At 50.6% G+C, this 20,584-nt stretch overlaps 9 protein-coding genes across 9 annotated transcripts; 5 read left to right on the forward strand and 4 right to left on the reverse strand.

Moving 5' to 3' along the window:
* Positions 1–1,107: 1,107 nt before the first annotated feature.
* Positions 1,108–2,887, forward strand: J4E86_007335 (uncharacterized protein; the record flags this gene model as incomplete). The annotated part of the gene is made up of 4 exons (XM_051447856.1): positions 1,108–1,361; positions 1,413–1,987; positions 2,047–2,493; positions 2,550–2,887. The coding sequence occupies 4 exons, from the start codon at positions 1,108–1,110 to the stop codon at positions 2,885–2,887; spliced, it is 1,614 nt and encodes a 537-aa protein (XP_051300794.1).
* Positions 2,888–3,726: 839 nt separating this feature from the next.
* J4E86_007336 (uncharacterized protein) lies at positions 3,727–5,187 on the forward strand (the record flags this gene model as incomplete). The annotated part of the gene is made up of 2 exons (XM_051447857.1): positions 3,727–3,952; positions 4,052–5,187. 2 exons carry the CDS (start codon positions 3,727–3,729, stop codon positions 5,185–5,187), a joined length of 1,362 nt encoding a protein of 453 aa, XP_051300795.1.
* A 430-nt stretch (positions 5,188–5,617) lies between these two features.
* On the forward strand, positions 5,618–6,691 carry J4E86_007337 (uncharacterized protein; the record flags this gene model as incomplete). Its single annotated transcript, XM_051447858.1, has 2 exons — positions 5,618–5,978; positions 6,039–6,691. 2 exons carry the CDS (start codon positions 5,618–5,620, stop codon positions 6,689–6,691), a joined length of 1,014 nt encoding a protein of 337 aa, XP_051300796.1.
* A 1,429-nt stretch (positions 6,692–8,120) lies between these two features.
* On the forward strand, positions 8,121–8,868 carry J4E86_007338 (uncharacterized protein; the record flags this gene model as incomplete). Its single annotated transcript, XM_051447859.1, is given in 2 exon segments — positions 8,121–8,279; positions 8,299–8,868. 2 exon segments carry the CDS (start codon positions 8,121–8,123, stop codon positions 8,866–8,868), a joined length of 729 nt encoding a protein of 242 aa, XP_051300797.1.
* A 470-nt stretch (positions 8,869–9,338) lies between these two features.
* J4E86_007339 (uncharacterized protein) lies at positions 9,339–10,483 on the reverse strand (the record flags this gene model as incomplete). Its single annotated transcript, XM_051447860.1, has 2 exons — positions 9,339–10,355; positions 10,409–10,483. 2 exons carry the CDS (start codon positions 10,481–10,483, stop codon positions 9,339–9,341), a joined length of 1,092 nt encoding a protein of 363 aa, XP_051300798.1.
* Positions 10,484–12,394: 1,911 nt separating this feature from the next.
* Positions 12,395–13,669, forward strand: J4E86_007340 (uncharacterized protein; the record flags this gene model as incomplete). Its single annotated transcript, XM_051447861.1, has 1 exon — positions 12,395–13,669. One exon carries the CDS (start codon positions 12,395–12,397, stop codon positions 13,667–13,669), a length of 1,275 nt encoding a protein of 424 aa, XP_051300799.1.
* Positions 13,670–13,946: 277 nt separating this feature from the next.
* On the reverse strand, positions 13,947–17,836 carry J4E86_007341 (uncharacterized protein; the record flags this gene model as incomplete). Its single annotated transcript, XM_051447862.1, has 11 exons — positions 13,947–14,038; positions 14,094–14,313; positions 14,744–14,820; positions 14,877–15,200; positions 15,256–15,306; positions 15,615–15,628; positions 15,684–15,702; positions 16,076–16,231; positions 16,476–16,592; positions 17,172–17,453; positions 17,509–17,836. 11 exons carry the CDS (start codon positions 17,834–17,836, stop codon positions 13,947–13,949), a joined length of 1,680 nt encoding a protein of 559 aa, XP_051300800.1.
* A 504-nt stretch (positions 17,837–18,340) lies between these two features.
* On the reverse strand, positions 18,341–19,157 carry J4E86_007342 (uncharacterized protein; the record flags this gene model as incomplete). The annotated part of the gene is made up of 2 exons (XM_051447863.1): positions 18,341–18,786; positions 18,842–19,157. The coding sequence occupies 2 exons, from the start codon at positions 19,155–19,157 to the stop codon at positions 18,341–18,343; spliced, it is 762 nt and encodes a 253-aa protein (XP_051300801.1).
* A 189-nt stretch (positions 19,158–19,346) lies between these two features.
* J4E86_007343 (uncharacterized protein) lies at positions 19,347–19,862 on the reverse strand (the record flags this gene model as incomplete). Its single annotated transcript, XM_051447864.1, has 2 exons — positions 19,347–19,471; positions 19,493–19,862. 2 exons carry the CDS (start codon positions 19,860–19,862, stop codon positions 19,347–19,349), a joined length of 495 nt encoding a protein of 164 aa, XP_051300802.1.
* Positions 19,863–20,584: the final 722 nt, after the last annotated feature.

Here is a 20,584-nt window from a genome sequence, read left to right on the forward strand (position 1 = left end):
ACCTCATCGCTTATTGATCAGGACCGAATGCGACCCATGTACACGGGTTCACGGGAGATCTTGTTGAAGATGGCGTCTGATGCTAAGCGAGCCATGACCAAGTACTCCTAACGCATAAGGGTCTCTTCGTCCTTGTATGTGCTACAGTGGCTGACGCCAACAAGGCTCGGCGCCCGGCGGAATGACAGCCGCATGCTGCCATACGTTGAAATGACATTCAGGTAGCTAGCGCGAAGAAAGCGGTTTACTGAACGGTGGGACAAGAAATTCTTGTGAAAGTTTACCGTTCCCTCGGGTTTGATGAGCTCGGCTACCAGCATGACTGATTTGAGAGTTCCTAGGTAATATCCGTTCGAAGCAGCAATACGGTTACAGAACGCTACAAATCTACAAATCGTACCATGACTTACGAATCATACCATGATCAGCATTCGCTAATCTGATGTTCACCCTGGCTTCCTTCAACCTCGTAAGGCTGGAGAAGGTCCAGAACGAATTTTTCCGCTTCCCCTAGAGAGACGTTTCCACCTCTCACGGGCGTGTCATCTCGGCGGATTATCTTTTCCTACACAAGCCTGCGGCAGATGCAACTACATGTAATCAATGTACGACTCCTGCAGCAATAGCCTACGGCCCAGCCGCGGCAAACCCCCATATAAGGAAGCGGGCCGCGTGGTGTCGCGCTAGCGGCAGGGATAGTGGCATCTGGGCGGACAGGACGTCAAACCATTCATGGCAAGTCGGAGGGCCACGCACTGTGTACCGCCACGATCTTGTTGGTTGACATGTGTACCGGAGTGTATCTGCACCATTGGACCCTGGCTCCGCTCGAGAAGAAGAGATGCCGGGTATGTGAAGGGGGTTTGGGTCTAGTGCACCCCACTTCTTCGTGGAAGCGGCAGACAAGGCATTTCGCAGCGGCTGGACGAGCCCATCTCGCCAGCATGCATGTGCACGCCATTTCGTGTGTCCGTGTGGGCAATCCCTTCTTCTTACTTACCATCGCACCGTTTTCGCTTGTTCGTTTGCGTTTGCTGTTCCTGTTTCTTGGGTCTCATTTTTATTGAGGCGCTGCGTTCCTGCATATCTGAAGGCGCGCATCTGGTTATGGCTGCTTACGAGGCTCAGCCGCTTGGCAGTATGGATAAGCAGGCGACGTTGGAGTCGCGGGCGAATGCGTCGCGGTCGTTGGATGGGGATGAGAGTCAGGAGTATCACCAGTCTCTGAGGGGTTTCACGAGGGCTGATCGCGCGGATATGGAGCGCATGGGCAAGGTGCAAGAGCTGAAAAGAAATTATCGGCCGTTGTCTGCGTTGGCGTTTACCGTTATCTTGCAGGGTACTTGGGAGGTGCTTTTGACGTACGTTACCTTGGTACTATGGATGTGGACTAGGGACTGACAATATCGTAGTGCAACATACCAAGGCCTTCTCGATGGAGGCCCAGCAGGTCTTATCTGGAGTTTCGTCTGGACATGGTTCGGCTTCAGCACTGTTATGCTGTCGCTAGCAGAGATGGCATCGATGGCACCGACTGCTGGTGGCCAGTACCACTGGGTCTCCGAATTTTCGCCTCCAAGCGTCCAGAAGCCATTCAGCTACTTCATCGGCTGGATGTCAACACTATCATGGCAAGCCGGTACAGCTTCCGGACCTTTCCTCGTCGGCACCCTAATCCAAGCCTCTGTCATCGTCATGTACCCAGAATACGAGCCCACCAGCTGGCACGGAACGCTCATGGTCATTGCCGTGACCTTCTTGGTCTGGGTCCTGAATATCTGGGGCTCAAAGGCTATGCCTATTTTCCAGAACGTCATGTTGGTCGTTCACGTATTCGGTTTCTTGGCCATCATCATTGTCTTCTGGGTTCTGTCGCCACGGGCTACTGCTGAAGTGACTTTCACCCAGTTCAAGAATGGCGGAAACTGGAGTTCAACTGGCTTGGCTCTTATGGTGGGTCAGGTGTCAGCCATCTATGCTTGCATCTGTAAGTCTATATCTCTACCAAGCGTCATCGTTAAAACATAAGCTAACATCCAATCACAGGCTCCGACTCCGCAGCCCACATGGCCGAAGAGATCAAAGATGCCGGCAAAACCGTTCCCCGCGCCATGATCGGCGCGTACCTCATGAACGGCTCCCTTGGAATAGTCTTCCTAATCAGCTATATGTTTATGATCACCGACGTCGACGCCGCACTCGCTGAGGACTACCCGCACATGTGGGTGTTTGCCCAAGCCGTCAACTCTGGTGGTGTCGTAGCCCTCAACGCCATTCCCACGGTGCTCATCTTCGCCGGCACATTAACTTTCAACTTGTCGACTTCACGCCAGACCTGGGCTTTTGCTAGAGACAAGGGTCTTCCCTTCAGCAACTGGATTGGCCATGTCGATCCAAAGTTGGAAATTCCGGCGAATGCTGTGACGGTGACCTGTCTTATTACGGTTGCGCTGAGTCTGATCAACATTGGCTCGGATACTGCTTTCAACGCTAGTATGTTTCTTCCTTTCCATCCGCACATTTGTACAATGTCAGCTAACGCACTACAGTCATCTCCCTCAACGTCGTAGCTCTCATGATAACATACATGTTCTCCATCGGCGCCGTCCTCTACCGCCGCATCCGCCACCCCGAACTCCTCCCCAACTGCCGCTGGTCCCTCGGCAAATGGGGCGTACCCATCAACATCGGTGGCGTTCTCTACTCTTCCCACGCCTTCTTCTGGTGCTTCTGGCCTGAGTCTACGCCTGTACCTTTGGCGTACTTCAACTGGGCTGTTGTTATGTTTGTTGGTGTGGCTGTTCTGAGTGGTATTGACTATGCTATCCGCGGACGCAAGCAGTATAAGGGCCCAGTTGTGCTTGTGGATGGATTCAAGGGCGAATGACAGATACGTGATATAGAGGTTAGGGATGAGGAAAATGAGGGAGAGGGCGATGAGCTACTTGGGTTTGATGTTAATAGATCTGACGATGAAGATGAAGATTGAATATAGACTTTTTCTCCCCTTCACTTGATCTAATTGGCACGTGCCGCGAACGATCGTGCATCCATGATACGACCTCATTCAGCAAAGCTATCGCTTTCAAACCGTGCACTAAAGTGACATTCAATGACCAGCCTGAGCCAAGGGTAAGCCCTGGTCTAGGTCGGACGCGTATTTCATTCCTCGTTGATACGAACTCATTGTAACGTTGTGAACCGTGACTGTCACCGGCGGCCTTGGTCTCCGCACATGTGTGTCCACCAGCGGAGGCCTGATGTGGAGATATAGTCGAAAAGTGGTCAAATACGCGACCTTCCGGTAGCTGCAGCCGAAACCAGGCTGTCATTGAACACCGTTGCGTAGTCAGGTCCTTGATTGCTCACCTTGGCAAGACACGAAGGATGGGCAGATGCAGTTGGAGTGGGGCATCAGATAAAATTTGCACCGGATAATACTCGGATCTGATAAGATGCTCTCTCATCTACCAATCGCAAACCGACCACCATATCCGCGACGATGGTGGATCGCTCGTGTACTTGCGGATAGCTTAGTTACTGGCGCGACGATAGTTAGCTGATTTCCGATGTCGGTGTGGTGTATGTGTGGTGCGCTGCCGGCATATAGAAGTGGGCGTTCTGCCACCTGCACTTCTAATCTAATCAGATCATCTTTCTCTCATCCCGCCCTGCCAACACTCCTACACCCCCACGACCCCTCCTTTATCAGATCAAATATTCACAATGAGGCTCCAAGGCGTTACTGACACACTGGGCAACCTCAGCCTATCAAATCCCAACCGCGTACTCGTTGTCGGCTGCGCGTATGGAGGCATCTCTACTGTCGTCAACCTCCTGGAACTCTCACAAGGAAAGGCCCGACAGAGTGTCTACCCAGGCCCTGACTTCAAGGGTGCACGGAGTAACAGAGGGGTTGAAATTACTGTCATCGATGAGCGCGATGGTTATTGTGCGTCACTCTACCCCACTAGCCGAGGCTCAGCATCTTCACTGCCCCACCTTGTCACCCTGCGTTAGAGGAAGTCTAGCTAATGCTTGTGTCTTGCAGTCCACTCGGTTGGCGCACCGCTCGCCCATGTTACACCAAAGTACACAACCCATATGTGGAAGAGGTATAGCCATCTAAATGAGCTGAAGCACCCAAATCTGCACTTCAAGCATGGAAGTGTGAAGAACATCAACCCTGAGGCCAAGGTTGCAGAGTGGTGCGATCGCAATGGCAAGACGCAACACCAATCATATGACTACCTAGTCATGGCCACTGGCCTGAAGCGACCGTTCCCTGCTGTGCCGAAGTCCGGAAGCTTCGAAGAGTACCAAAGAGATTCAAAGGCCTTCATTGAGAAGATCACTGGTGGCGACCCATCGAAGTGCGAAGGAAGAAAAGTTGTAGTCATCGGCGCTGGTGCCGTCGGTGTCGAATTCGCTGCTGAGATCAAGAGCTACTACCCTGAGATCGACGTCACACTCGTGCACTCACGGAGTGAAGTACTGTCTTCGGAGCCACTACCAGCAGACGTTAAGGAGCGTGCAAAGATCCTGCTCGAAGAAGAAGGCGTCAAGCTGGTCTTGGGTAGCCGCGCATCCATCACGGAACAACCGAATGGCCAGTTCACAGTCACACTCGCAAACAACGACACAATCACAGCCGATTTCGTCATTGACTCGACAAAGAAGGGAACACCAACCACGGGTGTCCTGCCTACTGAGTGCCTGAACGAGGACAAGGAGATCATGGTCCACCAATCTCTGATGTTCAAGGACAACATTCCAAACGCATCATCGCACTTCGGCGTCGGCGATGTAATCGCCTGGACCGGTATCAAGCGCGCAGGCAGCGCAACAGTCATGGGTCAAGCCGCTGCACAGAACATCTACTCCGCCATCCTAAACTCAGAACTTGCTCCTTCAACCGAACAATACACCCAAACAGAGCTGCCAGCATGGGATGCAGTCATTGGTCTAGCAGTTGGCAAGCAATGTCTGACATACGACCCGAAGAACGGCATCAAGTATGGTGTTGAGGTCATGAAGAATTACTTCGGCGATGATCTAGGTTGGACGGCGAGCTTGAAGTACATGGGTCTGACTGATGTTGTAGAGAGGGCGGATAGCCCGGTGGAGGAAGTGGAGAAGACGAAGATGACCGAGGTGGGCATCAAGCCTGTCAGCGCGCAGGCGTGAATTTAGATGGACAAGAGTCTACAGGCGTTATGGGTATAGGAGCATGACAGGAAACATGTATATTTTATACAAACAGATTAGCATTTCACATACCGTCCTTTCATTATACTTAGCGCTCGTGTTGGGAGGCGTTGTGAAATACAGCAGATAGCGGCGAACTCGAATGATTTTGCGAAGCTGTCGACCGCAAATGACCTCGGAAGGTATCACAAACACTTGGCGCATATGCAGTCACTGCCACAAAATGCTGCGCGGAGGTTTTCGAAATCATCCGGTCGTTGTTGCCGTGCGCAATTCGTCCACGAGGCGCAGCTAGGTAACTGCGCCTGCGCATTCAAGTACTCTCAACCCTTGCACAGCGCGCATCCACCATATCAACCCACGCAATCCAGATCCACGGTTCTCACAAACAACCATCGCAGACGGCAATATGGTGCACCTTACCAAGATCAAGGAAAGTAATGCGCAAATCGACGAAGAGACAGCACCCCGAATTGCAGTGTTTGTCGGCGGGACTTCAGGAATAGGAAAAATCACGCTGGGAGCGGTAGCGAAACTTGGAACAAATTTCAAAGCCTATGTCGTTGGAAGGAAAGAGAGCAAGGCGGCGTTCCAACCTTTCATCGAAGAGCTACATACGACGAATCCGAATGCGAATATCGTATGGGTAGAAGGTCAGGTCACGCTGCTGTCAGAAGTAAAGCGCATATGCGACCAAATCAAGAAGCTCGAAACCAGCATCGATTTGCTCTTCCTGACAACCGGATACGTACCATTTTTTGGACGAGAGAGTAAGTCTATTCCACCTTAATTATGTCAAACTGCGCTTCATCAAAAACTTACATTCCCAGCTACATCCGAAGGCCTAGATATCAGCCAGGTACTAGAATTCTACGCGCGATTCTGCTTTACGCAAAACCTCCTTCCCCTCCTCCGCGCTTCGGATCGCGCACGCGTAATAAGCGTGCGTGCGGGCGGAATGGAAACCGACTGGTTCTTCAAACCAGATGATTTACTACTCGAAGCGCCAGGCGCCTTCGGAGGCATGACTACGATGATACATATGATCAACATGGCCACACTTTCACTCGAACGCCTCGCGGCGATACCAGAGAACAAGAATATCGTCTTCATACACGCGGCTCCAGGGAGTGTGCGGACGGGAAATCTGTTCCGCGGGTTCAAGGAAGGGTCTTGGGGTTCGTGGGCGGCTTGGATGTTCATGGATCCGGTTATTAGGCTTATGACGTATAGGGAAGAGGAGGCCGGTGCGAGGTATGTGTACCAAATCACCAGTGCGGCTTTTGGAGGGAAGGGTGTGCCGTTGAGGGAAGGTATTGAGGAAGGGAAGAACACGGTAGGACAGAAAGACGGAGGCTTGTTCCTGATATGGCATACTTGTGAGACGACGCTGAATGAGAAGCCGCTGGCGAGATTGAGGGCGAGCGGCGCCCAGGACAAGGTTTGGGCCAAAACACAGGAAATTGTTGGGCCATATGCTTAGCCTTTTTATGTGTTTTACGTACGGTTTACTCGCTTCGGTCTATTGGAGCTGCTGATCGGGTCGTTGGCCAGTACCTGGGGGGCCATAACAATGGTATTCTGGAGGGGACGCCATAGTAACGGCTGAAAAGCAGAACGGTTGGGACTGGTAAAGTTTCCGGGGAGCTGGGAGTGATCCGGGTGTCATGGAAGCGCTGGAATAATCACAGACAAACAATAGACAACCTTGGAGCTACCATTGTGATACAGGAATTCCAGAGTTTGAGATCCCAAGCGACTGGTTCAGCAGGATGTCAAGGCATCCCTAGGGATGCGCGAACGGCTGGGTAAGCGAAGGACAGATATGGGGTATCTGGGATGAGATGAGAGACGTGGCTCAAAATAGGGTGCGCTAAAGGGGTGGAGCCCGCTATACCACATCCCGAACCCGTTTCGCTGCACGTTGACTGACGTGCAGCATGCACAATGCAGCCCAAGATAACTCACCTTATCGCAAATCATCTCATCTCCATCACGAACGTCTGACAACGATGCAACTGTTTCCTCCAACACCATTTGCGCAGCGTTGTGGCCATTGTTCTCATCCGGAAGGTGTTTGCCGCGCCGTCCTTCGTCCCCGTTCCAATTTCCCGCACAGCCCGGTTCTCCGGAAAAGGGGCCACTGTGGCTCGTAACGTTACTGCCCCTAACGGTCATCGCAATGTACACCATTTTACGATGAAACGATCTCTTTTCCAGCTGTCAGATGGGCCTTCAAGCTGATCAAGTCGAGAGACATCGCTGAGGTCACGTTGGGCGCGCATGGCAGGAGTCGCGTCCAGCATGCTCAATCGATAACGTTGAAAACAACAACCGCGGGACCCGCTTGCCACCCGCATTCCGAGATGCTCTCAGGCGTTCTAGAAGCGGCCGCTAGCTCATTTACGCAGAATTTGGATGTGAACGCCTGTTCGCATGCTGGCCGATGCGGCATGGGGGCGTGTCATGGTTGCACAACTAGGCACCAGAATAATCCGTATGCCATCCCGAGGTCCCCAGTTATGTTTCCATGTCTTCACGCATCTTGTTTACTTCTCCCATTTCGCATAGTCTTGACGCCCGCTGTTATTGTGTATTTGTAGTACCTCTTAATCGTAATCGCGCGTCTAGCACTTTGTATTCTACCAGCAGTATAGTCGGCCCGAGTTATACCACCCCAGATCCAAACACGCGATGTTTCCCAGTGTGAAGGATAGAGCACGGCAGCTTTTTGGAGAGGCTGCGGTTCCTGATGCTGCTCCTCCGCCTCCGGTCGCGACGGGAAGGAGAGGCGCGCCACTCAAGGCGTCTGCTGCGACTAAGGCGGCCCCAGAACCAAAGACGCCTGCGAAAACTTCGAGGTCAAAGAAAGATGCGCCAGTGGTCGAGGAAACACCAAAAGCCATAGGCGCATGGCCAAGTCCTTTCGATTCGTTCAAAGCGAGAACATCGCCACCAGAGAAGCCCACACCGTCAACGCCGTCGAAGTCGAAGTCCTCCAAGACAACTACCGCATCGAAACCATCCGCGCCGTCAAAAACCAGCACACCTTCCGCGTCAAAGCCAGAGAAGTCTTCAAAGAACGAAAAGTCAGAAAAATCGAAATCTGAAAAGGCCGAGAAGTCGTCTAAATCGGAGAAGAAGTCAAGTTCGCGACCGAAGACACCACCGACACCCAAAGCCGCCGCGCCACCAAAGAAAGCTCCAGAACCCAAGCCCTCCACCCCGTCACGCAAGAAGACCGAGTCGAAACCCGCGCCCAAACCTAAAGAAGCCTCGCGCCCTAAGCTTGATGCTCGCACCTCCTCGTCGCGACCAAAGATGGAGCGAACGTCCTCTTCCTCTTCCCTCGAAGACGACGAATACAGCGATCTACGCGCCGCCTGTCTCCGCGAAGCATCCAACGTGACGGGTCTCAAAGGCAAGAACCTAGCGATCTCGCTGCGTCAGCGCTCTTCTGGCGGCTGGTACGCAGCGCTGAAAGATGTTGGTGCGGATAAATACTTGAAGATGTGGATGAATCGCGATAAGACTTTCAAGACGCAAGATGAGGCGCTAGAGGCATATTTGGTGTTTGTTAAGAAGATGAACACCGACATGAAGCTCTTTGGACCCATGAGCCCCAAACTTGGATCTGGGAAGAGCAAGGGCTTCTTCTAGATGTGCGACGAAGAGAGGAGCTGCATGCGTTGACTTCACCGACCGACGCGACTGAGATGTGTTTTACGAGAACATGTCATCTGTAATATATGTAACACCACCACCACTACTGCGGGATCCGGGACTATTTTTCCAGCGAGGCGTTCTTTTTTGGATCCATTCACGAGCCCCCGGTTGGCTCGCAAACCTGTTGTAATATGCTGTAACATTATGTACGATATGTAGGACTACGCGCCTTTTTGGATTATGGACTTTGGATCTCTGGCGTTAACGGCACACGACGATGGACTGGACGATCTTGCGCGGCGACGTACTGGGCCGGTTGGATTCATTCGGTTCGCTATATACCCCACTCAAGATCTTGCTCTTCCTCTATCTCACGGATACGGCGCTGTTCGTTGATCGAACGAACGTATCGCCGTTTACATATCTTTGTAATACATAATACTTCTACCTTGGTATCAGATCAGTTATACCATGCTATTGAATTCGGATGTCCACTCTATCCAAGTCCGGCGGTCAGGCTGATCTCTCTTTCTCTTCTCCATTCCTTCGTCCGAGTCGACATAAGGGTAGAGATGGCGGACGCCGTCTGCATCTCCGTCACTTACTTTCCATCTCACGTCGATGATTTCTAGGTCTTCTTTTGTGATTGGGTTTGGTGGATCGAAGCCTATACCGCGGTGTTTCCAGAATGCTAATGGGACTTGTAGGACGTCGTCTGTATTGGCTCCGTCATTCGCGAATTCCGAAGAGGTATACAACATGATAGATTCGTCGTCAAACTCTAGGTCACTGTTGATGTACAATGGTAACTCAATACCACCCTCGCGGAGAGGCGCGATATGGTCAATGGTATCGTAGTCTTGGACAGCGGGGAAGTCGTATTGGAGAGCTAGACGGTAGTCGGCGCAGACTTGTTCCATGGTATGTTCTTTCGCCGCATCAATTTTCGCTTTCGCAGCTGCGTAACCCCGCAGTTTGGAACAGTCGAAGTGGACGTAGTCGTTGCGGTCTTCGCGTTGGTGCTCGTGCCAGAAGCCGAATAAGTGGCCTAGTTCGTGGGCGACGGTTGTGATCCAGTAATCTGGCGGGTACTTTTGCTTGAATGACAGACCGAGATGGATGCCGTGTCGCCCTTGCTCGTCACTCCAGTCTTTTGGTATGTAGCCTGTGACCGAAGAAGCTTGAGTCTCGGTATCTTTGGACTCCGCGATAACGGCAATGTCATTCTTGACGTGCTTGTTCCAGACCCAGGGGTCATCGTCCTTTTCGCGTTTGTTGTAGCAGTAAGGCCATACCCCTTCCTTGACCCTGTACTCCCTGAACTGAAGTATGTGACCACTTGGGCAACCGGGTTCACCGATCTTGTCCACCCATAGTTTCCAGGCTGCGTCGATGTCGTCCTTGAAGTTATTTCGGGCGCTCTCGTCTTCGAAACAGTATCGGACCAGTCCGTCGGGCCACACTGTACGAGGTTGTCCGGTCTAGCTGAACGGTTAATTGAACGTCATGCGTTGGAGTGTAGGGATGAGCATACCATAGTCACGATCTCAGTCCATCTGCGACTCAAAGAAGAAGATTCGTCTCTTGATACGAGTAGACTTGAAATCATCTGTGATGTTGTGTGCGTATCATTGGCTACATATTTGAAGCTGTTAAGAGGCGGTGGACAAGCGGTGACGAGTGCCAGAAAGAGAGAAAGGGTTGGCAACAACATTGCGGTTTCGGTGGAGTTATGCATGGGTTGCTCTTCGGAAACTTGAAAGCCTATACTAGAACACGCAATCTGCCCTTTCGAGGAAAAAGCGCAGACCTTCCATAGTACGAGGAGGTGGCGTCAAATCGAGTGAAAGCTTGGATACTGAGGCGCTCTCTCCAAGTATGAGGCCTGGTGTTCTAGTGAAAAGGATACATGAAATAGTCTGTGTCATCCTTAGTTTTGTTCGACGAGATAGCTAAAGTACAGCAGTCTCTAGTCTTCAGACTAGCTAGGACTATGTATCGACCAAGAAGCACAATTCTAGAACGAGATGACAACTATGAAGACAAAAATAATACAAGCAGTAAAATGTAAGTGGATACAGCGAGACTCGAACCCGCATCTCCTCTCCGCTGGGGTTCCAACCGTTACCGGCTGGGTCCAGCGTCACTCTCACTTGCGTAAGAGTGGGCGCCTTTGCCATTAGACCATGTACCCTTTGACTGAGATTCAACACAAACCATACCTCTAATGTACTGCCAAAATGTTCTTGATCGCGACATACAGCCCTCGTAGGACTTCTTCGCCGCATTGTTTACAAGGGTTCTTTGTTGTCCCTCCCCTGACATGTTCAAGTCCATCTCTGATAGGCCAGCCCAAAGCCACCACTAAATCCACCAGGGAAACCTGCGATCACGCACGCGCCACAATAAGTTGTCGATAAGGAGTCCTTCCGAATCAGTACTATCCATGAAGCTCTTCGTCATGACCTCTCGCCAGTCAAAGGACAGGATCTTATCATTCAAGTCGAGCCCAAAGGTGAGCCATCCTTGGTTACTATCCGCAGGGCTAGCCGTAACGCCATCCAAAAGTCTGACCAAGAATGAACGATCGTGATCTGGCCCTTTCGAGTTCGCTAACACTCCAAACCGCCTATCTGGCGTTTCCATTTGTAGTCTGTCGACGGAGAGACACATTCTCTGTGTGTCAACATACTCGATGCATGGCCGGTCGTCGCGGCTCATATCGAAGTAAATGACCTTTTTGTCTGGGGAGTATCCTTTGAAAGTACCGCGTTTGCAACGTATGATGCATTGGTTTTTTGTCAGATATTTGAGCGATACTGTGAGGAAGTTTGGGAGGAAGATGGTGCTGGTGTATATTTCGACGGCCGCCTTTAGATTGCTGGAGACGTGACGGCAGGAAAGCCAGAGGTGTTCGGTATCGTCGGAATATGCGAACACCATGGCCCATATCTCTGTGGGCAAGTCGCTCATCGTGAGTGTTGGGTCTGGTAGTGACTGGATGTGAGAATTGTGGTGATTTTGTTGAAGAGGGGGAGAAGTCTCGGCAAGAGCAAAGGAATTTATGCCTCTGAGTTTTCAGTTTTCATGTTGGTGTCATGTGCTTGGTAATGGCTTATAGGCGCGGCGTTGTGCGCAGTCGTAGTACCATGGTTGCAACAGACTATATCGGGCAGTCGGTACGCTGGCAAAATGACGTTTAACGGAATTGATGCGAAAAAGAAACAGTCGGCATGATGGGAACTGTACTGCGGATACATCAAGGCTTCCCTGAATCTTAGCGAGGTCAGAAGCATGATGGGCCATGCCACAGCCGTGCCTAGGCAGCCGCAGCCAGCGATTACATAAGCAGACCCTTCACTAGCGCGTAAGCTCGCCCGGCAGATCCATTGCTTGTACAACTACTGTTGCGACCGCGAAGGTAGACCAACCCTCCTCCAACCGCCCCCGCGTACGGAATCCATCGCGCTCGACGTCCCAACTCTTGCGGAGCCTCGAATACCCCCCGCATCTTCTCAACATGCCGGCCGCCGCGCTACCATCGCACGCGCCGCCCCAGATTCCAGGCTTCCAGATCCCAAATGACGAGGCGCATTCACTCAAGCAGTCTGTCGCCGAACTCCTCGAACGCGACAACCCACGCTTTCCCGGCGCGCAACCCGTATCCTTCTCGCGCGAACACGTCACGGAGCTCCAGCGCAATGAATACTACATGTGCGAGAAGACGGACGGCTTGCGCTGCCTGCTCTACCTGCACTGGCAAGAGGGACCGACAGGAGCTTTCGAGCCTGTGACTTTCCTGATCGACAGGAAGAACAACTACTACAACGTCCAGCCTCCATTTCGCATACGTCACTACCAGCACCTGAACGAAGCCGAGCCATTCTTATTCGGAACCCTTCTGGACGGCGAGCTGGTCCACGACCAATATCCGAACGAGCCTGCGCCACGTCTCAACTTCTATGTCTTCGATTGCTTGGCGGTGGATAATACAAATGTGACGCAAAGGACACTGGACAAGCGGTTGGGCCGGCTGCATGAATGGGTCATTAAGCCGTACGAAGCCGGCTTGACTAGGACGTTTGGCAAGAACATTACACCAGACGACCTGAAGCCGTTTGCACTCAAAGGAAAGAAGACCTACCCTGCATACAAGCTCGAGGACATGTTCAGCAGCATCCTCCCCAACCTCAGACACGGCAACGACGGCCTGATCTTCACCTGCGTATCCACACCCTACCAGTTCGGTACCGACAGACACATCCTCAAGTGGAAGCCACCACACGAGAACACCATTGACTTCAAGCTCCGCCTCGGCGACTTCCCGCTCATAGACCCACAAGACGGCGAAGACGGCCTCATCCCCGACTACGACGCCATGCCCACCCCCCTCCAACTGCTCGTGCAGCACAACTCGAACCACTACGAAGTCTTCGCCACTCTCTCCGTCACCCCCGCCGAGTGGGAGACGCTCAAATCCCTGAACCAACGCCTCGACGGCCGTATCATAGAATGTTACCGCACAGAAGGTGGACAGTGGAAATACAAGGCTGAGGCGGACGGTACGCCGCGCTGGCGCGACGACAAGAAGGACGCCAATCATATCAGCACTGTTAGGAGCGTGCTGGCTAGTATTGAAGCTCCGGTCACCGAGATGGACCTTTTGGCCAACGCAGAGAATATCAAACGCGAGACATATCGTTTACAGGGCAAGCTGGACCAATACCGCCCTCCGCAGGACGGCGAACGCGAGGCTAAAAAGCGAAAATTCAGCGACGGTCTCAACGGTCACTGAGCGTTTGGGTTTCGACGCGATGAGGACCTCCAGGGTTTGCTATCAGCAATGTTTTGCAATGTTTAAGATGTAATTGTATCCGTCAGGGAGTTACGGCGCGTTTAGGCAGTTCATGATACCCACGCTCAGTTTATGTAGGGCGGCAAAAATTGAAGCTTTGTTGTTCTCAGTATGGTGTTGCTTTGATGGTCTGACTCCAGGCTACCTGAAAAGGTAGCCGTTATCATGATGCCTCGCTCCGTTTCCCCGTAGGTATGTGCAATGAGCCCCATCCTTATCATCTCTTCCCCATAAACACATCCAGCATATGCTTCAAAGACTCATCGCTGCCCTCCTTACCCTCCCTAGCCTCTTTGAAGATCATATACACTGTCCTTTCCATTAGCAATCTATGTACATTGTTGAGCCAACTGGATATACGTACAGTTACGGGTCATCCGCTCCCTACCCCAGTGCACTCCAGCGCCCCTTGCCACTTCCGATTGTAGCAATCTCTTTTGCCAGTCCTTCAGAACCTTTTGGGAATTATTGCCTCGATTTGCTGTCAGATATTTGATGAACGTCTTGCCCTCTTCGTCGTTGGGATATTCGTATCGTATGATGAGCCAGTTGTACTTTTTTCGCTTTGCCAATGCTTTGGGCGACTGAGGATGAGGATGTAAAGTCTATGCCGAGGAGGTGTATGACTTGGAAAATCGCTGAGGTGGTGGCTGCCATCTTTTGATGGGTGGATGGGAAGTTTCTCTGGGGGTTTCGGGTACCGGGGTGAATAGAAGAGGTGGAGATCGCTTGTCGGGTTACGATTAGTAGATGTTTGGGTATCATTTTGCAGTGGTGTTCACATCTAAGTAAATGCATAGACACACGTTGGTTACAGTCATCCAAAGTTATGTTGCTATGACTCCATGGACAGTCATAGTAACCACACGACGAGTAAACCTGGGGCAAAGGGTGAATATCGATGAGCAACCAGTGAATTCGTTCATGTGTATTGAATACCTTCAAAAAGCTCTGATCCAGATTCGTTGTACGCAAGTATGTCTAAGACTCTCCCGCCGCTCCCGACGCTCCTACCTTCTCTTCTTTTCTCTGTTCCTTTTCGTCCAAGGCCTTGAGCGCTTCGAGTGCAAATGTTTCGTATGCAAGCCGCACTAGAGATCCTGTCAGCATCTCTCACACTCCTCTGGATACTCAAAGAGATACTCACGTCCTTTCGTGCACCATCCATCATCTCCGCCTTCTTCCTCGTCGTCGTGACCTTCCTCTCCCTCACTTCTATTCCAGCGACTGCACTCCTCACCATCACTATCTTGAAGTGCCTTCAATTCTTTCTCGTTCTTGGGGAAAACAGGCTCACAAGCCCATGACTCCGAGGGCAGCTGCGCGATGATGAGTCTGATGATCCTCATGAGTTGCGGGCTGTTTGTATAGCCAGTCTTGGATTTTGTGCTTCCCATACTGTCACAATAGGTGATCTTGTGGACCTTTTGCATGTCCAGTAATAGCCAGGCTTCATTCAGCTTTGACATTACTTCGCAAAACGTGAGTTCACTGAGCCTTGTATAGCTTTGCAGAGTGGTACTCACATCCAGGGGTGACCAACCGCTTTTTGGTTAAACCCCATCTTTCGTCGACAACTACAGCTCTTCCGTCAGGAAGCTGGGATACCCCATACTCCTGCTTATATACATCGCCGCCCTTATGAACTCTCAAGATTGCGCCGGCTAGAGTCTTTGCTAGATCGGGTACACGGCTCAAAAGGTAGGAAGAGTCCGTGTACTCGTATTCAAGGGACGCATTGCTCTTCGTGAAGCAGACTATCGTGTAGAATTCCGACATCGTTGATGAGGTGGAGGAGGGTTTCGGTTTGAGATTTTATACGAATAGTCAGCAGAGTTGTTCGTTGTAGTGCAGTGTTAGGAAGTGTTCGAGGTACTAAACGTACCAGGACATACACGCCTGCGCTGTGACTGTGATGATCATTGCGCTGATGACTGCGATGGTGAATGCTGACCTTATAATGGTGAGTATACCTGTGACAACGAAAGGCTGGTCATAGCTGTACGTGGTGACAGTTCACCGTGATTAGATAAGTCAGTCAAAGGGGAAGTAGTCTCAATTACTTGGGTACGATCTTAATCGACATGACTGAGTCCATCGATTTCTACACTAGGCCTTAGTGGAATAGTGTTCACGTCGGACCTTGTGGGCCTTCCTGCGCCTCCGCTTCTTTTTGGGAATTAATTCCGCAGCCACTTGACACACGGCAAACACTAGACTGTTGTTTAGCATAACTTCTGCGGCACGCTCTTCACCAACCCAAGATCAACTTACAGCCTTTCGTGATCCATCCGTCATCAATTATCTCCCCATCTACCCCCTCCTTGAAGAGGCGCTCACACCTACCATCACTGTCTTGGTATCTCTTGAAATCCTTCTCGCTAGCAACTAGCTTTACGTCGTATTTGTCGAATCGCGAATACGGCCGCCCTGGCAACTTCAAAATGCGCTCAATTCCCTTAGCGATGGAGTAGCTGTTCGTGTAGCCCGTCTTGTAGACGTCTGGTGAGCCAGTGCGAGGCCGGAAACGATAAGTTATTTCGTAGTATCTGCAGCTACGGAGTACTTTCATCACTAGACACGTTCATAGACTAGGCGCATTCTGGGTTTGCGTCACTTTACACACATCCAGGAGTAGCCCACCGACCATTATTATCAGCCTTCCACTCTTCGCCAAGGATCTCTACTAGGCCTTCGTCTTCGTATTCCTCTTTCTTCCTTTTAAGCGCTTTTCTCGTGACTTTACGTAGGTCTTCGGCTTCCCATCCCTGGAAGCCTGGCCTTTCGATGAGCTCGTCGATAAGTGTTCTCAGGAATGCGTGGTTTGTTATGCCATCAATGTTATCATTGCTAGGGAGGACGCCTGGTTTGGGGAGGTTTTGGGGAAAGTATATCGAGCAGATTCGCGGCATCGTCGCTATAGGTGTTGGCGATCTAATTGATGTAATATGGTGCAGTGTGATGCAGTGAAGTGTTGCGTAGAGATCTCAGATTCGATGATGTGAGTTACTGTTGAACACAACGTAGTCTGACACATGCCAAATGACTCTTAGAATCGCTATATCAACATGGTGCGTCAAATAGCGAGTCGTGGTATTTTGAACTGTGACTGTTAACTGCAGTGAATCACATCTGAGCCAGGGGTTAAAGCATGATGAGATATGTCTATGATATACATAGCGGAAAGAACCAGATAAAATGCCATTTGGAATCGTAAAGCCGGAGACATAAACTAGAAACCACAAGCCCATCGGCAAAACCTGGGGCTCGAGCTGTACCTTCACTTATCGCAATGGAAACATTGGAGGATTAAGGCGCAAGGGTTCCAGTTCTTCCCGGCGCTTTCTCTCATGCTCAAGACATGCCTTGCGTGAACGATTTACTGTATCAATGCTTAGCATCGATTCATGCCACTCTTTGCAACGTTGCAGATAGAACTTACAGCCATCTGTAATCCAACCTTCGACCCCCTCACCCTCGCATTCCCATAACGCAATTCGCTTAGGTCCCCCATCCTCATCCCGCAGCTTCGTAAGCTCTTCCTCGTTCTTCACTAGGATAACCGTCACATTTATTTTCCACCTCCAACCCAGGCGCTCGGCAGCTTTAACCTTGCCCGCAATAGCGTGCTTGTTTGTGTAGCCAGTCTTTGCAAAGCATTTTTCGCTGGAATTCCATTCGTATTGTATGTTGTATACTTTGGCTAGTTCCAGTGCGGAGAGTACTATTTACCGTGTCAGCACGTTTACTGCCGTATAATACTTCAGAATTGTACGTACGTCCAGGAGTGATCCACAAGCCGTAGTCTTCTTTATCCCACCCCTTCACCTTCACGCAGTCTTCTTTTTTGATATTATGCTTCATCAATATCCGCTCCTTGGCGATTTTGCTCAGGTGACTCAGGTCCACAAATTCCCATTTTGGTAGGTTGGGGTCTCTGGTAGATCTCTCCATGAGTTCCCCTATAGCGGGAGAATTAGTGAAGCCGATGTCGATGTCCTGTTCATCGCATTCTCCCTCTGGAGGAAACTCCGTGGGAAAGACGACAAGATAGAGCTCTGGCTCTATCGTCAAGTCAATAAGTGAGTCAGGTATCGAGTTATCCATGGATGTATACGAACAGATTTGGTCGAAGTAATGGTGTTGTGAAGAGTGTGTTGAAGTGTAAGCGCAGATACACCAAGATATAAGCGTTCGCACGCTGACTGCCATAATGACAGCATGAGGTATGAGCGTAGAGTAGTGACTATCTATGGATATGATTCAGCAGGTGAGTCAAGACAAAATGTCAGCGCGGTGACTGCCCAGATACGATGGTGACTGCGATGATGACTATAACAATGATCTACGATATCTAAACGGTGAGTAACTTTGTATTGATGAGTAGGCATGTCACACCCTTCTTCATGACTCTTACTTGCAATGTAACGACACAATCTATCGGAAGTCAGGGGTTGAACAGTCACAGAAACTTCAGCGAGTTCGTAAAGCTGATGGGGCTTATCTCGGTATTTTTATTTCATCGCACAACTATTTGCACGAGCTGGAAGACGTTGCTCCATTGGCAAATATCTAGACTCGAGATTGCAATCCCAGTCACTACACTCGTGGCTAGTTCCCCCCGCCGAACCACCTTTGGAAGAAACCAGGAGATTTAATTTTGCCTCCCACTTCCACTGCCTTCTTGTCTTTGCCATTCTTCCTCTGATCTAGCAACTGAAGGTAGGCATCTTGAACTAGATTATCGTTTAGCGTGGCATTATTCTGTGGATTACATGAGGACTCACAGCCTGTGGTAATCCATCCGCCGGGCCCCTTCGCGATATCCGGGTGGAGAGGCACCCATCCTTCATCACTGTCTTTGGCTTCTTGAAGTTGTTTCTTGTTCTCGGCAACAAGCCATTCGTTTATCTCAAACATCAGGGGCGGACACAACACCGGTTCGTGGAAGACTTCGGCAATATGGTACTCATTAGTATGGCCGTCGATGAAAGGGCTATGCTCGCTAATACGATATGGGATCTTGTAAACCCTGGTAAGCCTGATCCTTGCCAGAACTAGTTTCTACATTAGTTGTTGAACTTCTGTTTGGTTCTGAGTAACTTGACGTACGTCCAGGAGTGGCCCATTGACCCTTTTCGTAACATTGCCATTCGCCGCCCTCTTCAATTTCTACGGGCTCACCATCGTCGAAACTGTACTTTTGGCGAGCCTCCTCTGCGGTCATGATGCCAATGTATTTGATGCTCCATCCTGGGACCTCTTTACCATCTTTATCCAGACCATCCTCCTCAAGGCCGACTAATTTCAGGGCATATGGATAGTTTGTGAGAGCCTCGATCTTCTCTTCGACAGGAATGGTGCCTTCTTTGGGGAGCGTTGCGGGGTATGTTACCAAGTAGACCTTCGACTTGGCCGGTATAGACATGTTCTCTGCTAAACTATTAGGGCGCAGTGAAGCTGTGTGTGAAGGGTTGATGATGTCCCAGGATACCCTTAGATACACCAAGATCTTAAGTAAGTACACTGACTCTTAAGTTCTCCGCTGAGTCGACGTTGAGTCAAAGGTCGAGAACTGACACCATAGACACAATCAGATTCATCGCTGAGGACTAGGCTAAGCGTCACCCTTCAGCTTCTCCATCTCCTCTCCCTTTCCGTCACTATCTTCCTTCGCTTTCGATACTGCATCTGCTGCTTCGTCTTTGTATGACCGGTGCGCTTTTCTCATCTCTTTAAGGACTGCAAATAAGCTTAGCACACCTGTCCGAAGCAGTTCTTCCTGAACAAACTCACGCCTGCCAGACCCCCACACGTCTCCCTCAGGCCATTCAAACTCGGGGAATTCTTTCTTGAGATCCCGAGCCGCCCCATCGCGACGTTGGTACGAGTACAGCATACGTTCACCTTTAATCTCAATGGGGTCCCACTGGTGATCGTCCCCGCGTTTGTTCTCATCTTTGTAGAACTCCGGGAAAAGCTTTTGGTGGAGCTTTCTCAGTTTCTCGGAGTTTGTATAGCCAGTTGTTATTTCCCCCTCCCAGTAATGTTGTAGAGGCCAGGCTTTCTGTGTTTTTGCAACTTCCTGCGTTTCTGCAGCAGGCATATTCTTGTTGCTTTCGGGAGGATCCATTGGAGGTCTGAGTAACTTGTAGTAGTGGGATAGAATGTCCTGAAGATGTAGAGGAAATATTTATGCATGTATGTGATTAGATACTACCAAGTGACTGTAACGATATCACGATAAAGCATGAGCCAGCAAGTATAGTCATATGTGTTCCTTGCTCAGGATGTTGTACGTGCACGAGCAAGAGTCATGATACCGTTGATTGACTCACTCTTTGGGTGGTACAAGACGACACACATTGACTGTCATAACACAAAGACGGCGATGCGATGATAGACTGAAAGAGGCCTCGATTCTATCTAGCTCGCAGGCTCGAGCCCGGTCCCGCACCTCCATCCACCATGCAGTCCACGAAGACAGAAGATCGATGTGCAAAGATTCCCAAATCCAAAACATCATGCCATTGTAACGGTACTTTTGCGGCGTCACCAGTCGCATATATCATTCCAACCAAACTCTCATATGCGCATTTCATATCGATACAGTGATCATCCGATCGATCGACAAGAGCCCACAAAGGTAAGCTCCTCTTCATTTCGAAACGACATACAAGCTCCAAAGAGTACGCCCCGAAACACCCAAGCAAGGTGGTTAAGCGAGTGACGAGACAGGACGATCGTCGGCCGACAGATAGCCCATGTGCCGATTGAGTGAAGAAAGGATATGAAAATCGTAAGAGTCCGAAGACAGCAAAGGAGAAGACATGGCAAGTATGGTGTTATGCCGCT

Source organism: Alternaria arbusti, assembly GCF_024043155.1.
Source record: "Alternaria arbusti strain BMP 1465 chromosome Unknown scaffold_10, whole genome shotgun sequence".
In the NCBI taxonomy this organism is placed as follows: Eukaryota; Fungi; Ascomycota; class Dothideomycetes; order Pleosporales; family Pleosporaceae; genus Alternaria; species Alternaria arbusti.